At 46.2% G+C, this 6000-nt stretch overlaps 1 protein-coding gene across 1 annotated transcript in view; it reads right to left on the bottom strand.

Moving 5' to 3' along the window:
• Positions 1 to 1340: 1340 nt before the first annotated feature.
• The window catches only part of LOC147122473 (guanylate cyclase soluble subunit beta-1-like), a 55257-nt gene continuing 50597 nt past the window's right edge, over positions 1341 to 6000 (bottom strand). The window contains exon 3 of the mRNA XM_086005375.1: positions 1341 to 4383. Coding sequence (XP_085861501.1) covers positions 4251 to 4383 — 133 coding nt within the window. The 3' untranslated portion in view covers positions 1341 to 4250. The remainder of the gene's footprint in view (positions 4384 to 6000) is intronic.

Genomic DNA, 6000 nt, shown 5'->3' with positions numbered 1-6000 from the left:
GGGCAGGGTTTTGGGTTAATACATGGGAGGAAATGGATGGGGGCAGTTGTAGCTTAAAGCTTGGATTTGGGAGCAGAGTAGACTGGAACTTTTGGATTACTCATGAGGTGTGGGAACAACATGGAAGGGTCTGGGAGAACTACAAGGAGGTGTCTGCTAGCAGGACAGGGAGGGTAGGCTCTGAGAGCATTATTGGAGGTTTTGGATCTGGGAGCACTCGGTGGGGGCGGTGGGGGGAGCGGGGGGCGTGGTGGGGAGGCGTGGGGGGCACCTGTCTCAGAGTTCTATTGGGGAAGCTGGGATCTTGGAACAATTTCCGGTTTTCTGGGAGCACTACCAGGGGGGTCTGTGGTTACATCAGCAGGCATGTCCTAGAAGTATTGGGGAGGCTGGGGTCTTGGAGCACGATCTAATGGGCTGGGAGCGGTATTGCAGGGAGTATGGTTTGGGAACAGTATGTTGAGGCTAGGACCTTGCAATATTATGAAGAGTTCTAGGAGTACAATGATAATGGAGAGTTCTGGGAGCACCGATCCACAAAACTGTTCATAGCTTTGATGGAGGTGTTCCAGCCACTACCATGGCTAGGCAGAAATGGATGGTTTGTGAGCTAACTGCATTCCAGCATCACGAGTACTATCTGCTTAAGAATTCCAAATTGGCTTCGCCAGTGAAGGGCTACAATCACCATATCATGAAAAAAGAAATTCACCAACACCAATCTGCATTGTGAACAGTGCATGCACCACTCTACTCCACATACTATACTGGAGGGTATAAGATTTATTTTAAGAACCTATTGCCTCAGAAAATCTGATAATTTTTGATTCGGTTAAGAGTTGAGGAAGTCATTGGGGGCTGGGAGCATTGGGGTACAATGATAAGGACAAGGACACAGTGGCTATTATATCTATATTATGCATGGTGGACAGATGTCTAAGGGAGTGAGGTGATCAGGGAGAGTGACAGGGATCACGCCAGCAAGAACAGTAGTGGATGAAACTGGATTAGTGGCTGAGGTAATGAGGTGGCTAGAAGCAGACCCTGGATATGTTGGTGGCTGGTTGAGAAAGGAACATGGCCAGGACGTGAGATTAAAATTAGGAGCAAGCGGAGAAAAAAAGTAATAGTTTATCTGAAAAGTGTCTCTGTTATTTCGTCGCTACCTAAGTCTAAACTGAGCTTATTGCATAATGCACAGCACTTTTATATTTAAAGCAGTTTTGTTACATTCATATTCCTTTAGGTAATTAATAAAAACAAAGTTAATTTAGCCAAAGAAATATGAGGTGGATATAAGAACATCAATTTTGAACATTTATGAAATGAAAACAAAGATACAAGGACAAGTAAAAATATATTTGCTGGAAAGGACTTTCATTGGATCGTCCTTGTTAAAATAATAGTACAGTATACAGTTCAACAATTATCACACTGTAGTTTATCCACCAAGTACAGTTAAATATGATCATAAGTCCCAACAAGAGCATTATAACTCTGTCCTGCAGATATACATATAGAGGTTAGTGCACATTTGTCAGTCAATTAAGACATTTTCATTCCGCAATTCAGTAAGAGTTCTGTGGACTCTCATACACCCTGATAAAGTAACTCATGCAGTGTATAAATGTCAGCAGAACCTTCAAAATGTAACAAACCTTTAAACTCACATCTTGCATTCTTTAAATTGTTGGGTTTTACCATTGTGAAGTTCAGAGGTTTTAGCAAAATGAAGAATTTTTGACAGCTTCCATGTTCATCGTGCTCAGCTATGTTAGTTTTATTCGTGCTAGTTAAGCACAGTACTGATCCAATAGGGCTAATAAAGCTATGGTGGGTGGAGACAGAAGGCCAACAATGTGCCCGAGGGGCCTCACTGCTGCACAGTGTGCTGGGAGCCTGCACACAATTATACACAAGGCTCAAAAAGGCTGCAAATATAATGTAAGTTAGAGAGCCTCTCCATAATGCAACTGGAGTGTCTGAGTAGTGATCCAGTTATTGAGTGCTCATTTTTGATGCTGGGTTGGCCTCTCTTTGCATCTTACCCCATTTTTTTTAGCCTTTCACCAGCCAATCCTTTATGGGAACTGAAGTGTCCACTGGCTGTCATTGGCAAAGTAATGGCAATAATACATGAGCAGTCAGCAGCCCATCCATTGGTCTTTCTACCTGACATTCTAGTACTGATCCAAGTGGTGCTCTCAGTGCGCCATGCACGACATGTCAGGAGCGTTACTGAAATATTTAAATGAACCAGCCTTGCTTTAACATATGAAGTCAGCACCTTTCAGCACAGACCACGGGTGCTCAGTGAGACCCTTCAGCACAGGCCACGGGTGCTCAGTGAGACCTTTCAGCACAGGCCACGGGTGCTCAGTGAGACCTTTCAGCACAGACCACGGGTGCTCAGTGAGACCTTTCAGCACAGACCACGGGTGCTCAGTGAGACCTTTCAGCACAGACCACGGGTGCTCAGTGAGACCTTTCAGCACAGACCACGGGTGTTCAGTGAGACCTTTCAGCACAGGCCACGGGTGTTCAGTGAGACCTTTCAGCACAGACCACGGGTGCTCAGTGAGACCTTTCAGCACAGGCCACGGGTGCTCAGTGAGACCTTTCAGCACAGGCCACGGGTGCTCAGTGAGACCCTTCAGCACAGGCCACGGGTGTTCAGTGAGACCTTTCAGCACAGGCCACGGGTGCTCAGTGAGACCTTTCAGCACAGACCACGGGTGCTCAGTGAGACCTTTCAGCACAGGCCACGGGTGCTCAGTGAGACCCTTCAGCACAGACCACGGGTGCTCAGTGAGACCTTTCAGCACAGGCCACGGGTGTTCAGTGAGACCTTTCAGCACAGACCACGGGTGCTCAGTGAGACCTTTCAGCACAGGCCACGGGTGCTCAGTGAGACCCTTCAGCACAGACCACGGGTGCTCAGTGAGTCCTTTCAGCACAGACCACGGGTGCTCAGTGAGACCTTTCAGCACAGACCACGGGTGCTCAGTGAGACCTTTCAGCACAGACCACGGGTGCTCAGTGAGACCTTTCAGCACAGACCACGGGTGCTCAGTGAGACCCTTCAGCACAGACCACGGGTGCTCAGTGAGACCTTTCAGCACAGGCCACGGGTGCTCAGTGAGTCCTTTCAGCACAGACCATGGGTGCTCAGTGAGCAGCAGTTCTGGAGATTGTTTCCTAGGACCACATTAGAGTCCAATGTCATCAATAGTATTTGATTTTTTTACTACAAAATCTTATTGCAACATGATTGACGAAAAGGTACAGCCAGGGTGTTTTCTGGGATTCAGGCCTGAAATTCCTTGAAGATTTTGCCAGGCTCCCATCGTAATTCCATCTGAGGTTTGACAGAATCGACTAGAAAAGGGAAGAGGCTGGGTCTCCGCCGTTTCTGGGATCTCCCAGGCAGCCTTGTAAATGGTGGAACTCTTGCATGGCCTTTATGAGGCAAATGATTTCAGCGGCAACCCTGCACTGGGAGTTCCTGCTTCTGCAGTTCAGTCAGGGACAGGCGTGGGACTGGCAGCCAGCAGATGAGTGGAACTGGGCTCCACTAGGAGAGTTCTAGGCCAGAGAGGCAGACTAGATCCCCAAAGACTGGCTAATATTTATTTCCTAAAAAAATATCCTGGATTGGTCCTCTTACAAGTGAACAGTGCATGCATTTTGGCATGGGAGGGGGCCTCAGCAACCACCAACCCCCTCTCCCATTGTCCTAAGATGGCTAGTACTGGGTTTTCCAGCTGGATGGCGCATATGGACATTGGTAATATGTCCGTGTTAGTGTATGTGTCCACTGGCCCCTTGCAAATGAGGTACCTTCCTGCTGACTCTGCAACCTCCGACAGGGTCAGTGCAGGAGGGCACCAATCCCCACATAACTGTCGGGATGGCGGCTTGAATTCTCAGGACCTCACTTCATAAATGTACTTTAGTACTCACTCTTGTTAGATTGTTGTCAGACTTGGCACATTCAACCAAAAAAATAATGCTTGCTGGTGTTAGTCAGTTTTTCCATGACATTTAGTGAAGAAAAATGAGAAACAATCTTAAGAATTTTAAGATTAAACAACTATCTACTACTTGCCAGCAATTTATATAAAATGCCCTTTAGGTTAGGAAATGTTTATTTTTTCAGTTGCGAAAGTTAACTCTTCATCATTATTTATCAAATTAAATTTTTATTTTTCAGTGTTTAAGGTCCAAATGATAAATTGTTCTTTGATGAATCACACTTCAGTCTCGGTGCATTTTCTGGACAGGAACCAAACCTTCATTGGCTCTTTCTTACCCTTCATGCTAACCAGATCTCTGTACTCCAGTTGAAACTGTTCATCGGAGTTCTCTGCACTCATTAGGCATCTAATTACAAAAGAAGGTAGTAATTAGGACCATTTCTCTCATTTTCAGTGCTAACTGAAACAAAGCTAACTCAGCAAGGTAAGTAGCATGGGCGATATGAAGGTGATCCTCCCTCCTCCGTTATAATCATACCACACAAAACCATCCTTACTTGGCCATCGTTTGTCGACAATACAGAGTATTTTATTCACCTGTAATATGTACTGATATAAAACTCAGTATCACTGCAGCTTACATGACACGGCACAGCTTCAGTTCAACTTGTAATTCAGTTCTAGGTTTGACAGATTTGACACTTGATTCCAGCGAATGAAATTGCCCCACACAAAGGAATTTGTATACTGTATTTTGAAATGATAATTTTGAGCAGTGGAATGAAACATACTGCCCATGTTTTGCTTTTGTGGTTAAAGTTGTCAACTGAATCCATCAATAATAATAATAATAATAATCAACTTTATTGTCATTGTTAGTGCACAAGTGCAGTACAACGAAATGTACGCTTGCGGCTCCCGAGAGTGTACATTTAGATTAAGACATTTAAACATTCAACATTCATTTGGCTTGTAATACATTAACATAAACATAATAAAGTGCATTGGCAGATGTGCAGGCTTTAGAGTTTATTTGTGGAGTTCAGTAGGATGACAGCCCTGGAAAAGAAGCTGTTCCTAAATCTGGTCGTTCGGGTGCAAATGCATCTGTAGCGTCTCCCAGATGGCAGGGGGGTGAACAGACTGTGGCTGGGGTGGGTAGGGTCTTTGATGATGGTCAGTGACCTCCGTAAACAGCATTTCTGGTAGATGTTCTCTATGGTCGGTAGCCGGGTGCCGGTGATGCGTTGGGCAGTTTTGACTACCCGCTGCAGGGCTTTCCGGTCATAGGAGCTACAGCTGCCATACCATACTGTGATACAGTTCGTCAGGATGCTCTCTATTGTGCAGCGGTAAAAGTTAGAGAGGATCAGGGGTGACAGGTTACATCCCTTCAGCCTCCTTAGGAAATATAGGCGCTGCTGGGCCTTCTTCACCAAAGAGGAGGTATTGAGGGACCAGGAGAGGTCTTCCGTGATGTGGACTCCGAGGAACTTAAAGCTGTCCACCCTTTCCACCACAGCCCCATGGATGTGGATGGGGGTGTGACTTCCGCCTTAAGACTTCCTGAAGTCCACAATGATTTCCTTGGTTTTCTTGATGTTAAGGGCCAGGTTGTTATCGGCGCACCACTTCACGAGATGCTGGACCTCCTCCCTGTAGGCTGACTCATCGTTGTTGGTGATCTGTCCTACCACCGTGGTATCATCCGCAAACTTGATGATGGTGTTGGAACCATGAACAGCCACACAGTCGTGGGTGAAGAGGGAGTAGAGGAGGGGGCTCAGCACACATCCTTGTGGGGCCCCCGTGTTCAGGGTCAGGGGGGGTGGAGGTGTGGTTACCTAATTTGACAGACTGGGGTCTGTTTGTTAGGAAGTCCAGGGTCCAGTTGCAAAGGGAATTGTTCAGGCCAAGAGTGTGGAGTTTGGTGGCCAGCTTGTTGGGGACGATAGTATTGAATGCTGAGCTGTAGTCTATGAACAGCATTCTGATGTAGGTCTCTTTACCGTCTAAGTGATTC

The sequence above is a fragment of the Somniosus microcephalus genome, chromosome 2, assembly GCF_052327205.1.
Source record: "Somniosus microcephalus isolate GS21.2 chromosome 2, FLI_Smic_1.0, whole genome shotgun sequence".
Classification (NCBI taxonomy): domain Eukaryota; kingdom Metazoa; phylum Chordata; class Chondrichthyes; order Squaliformes; family Somniosidae; genus Somniosus; species Somniosus microcephalus.
This window is presented reverse-complemented; position numbering and strand designations above follow the sequence as displayed.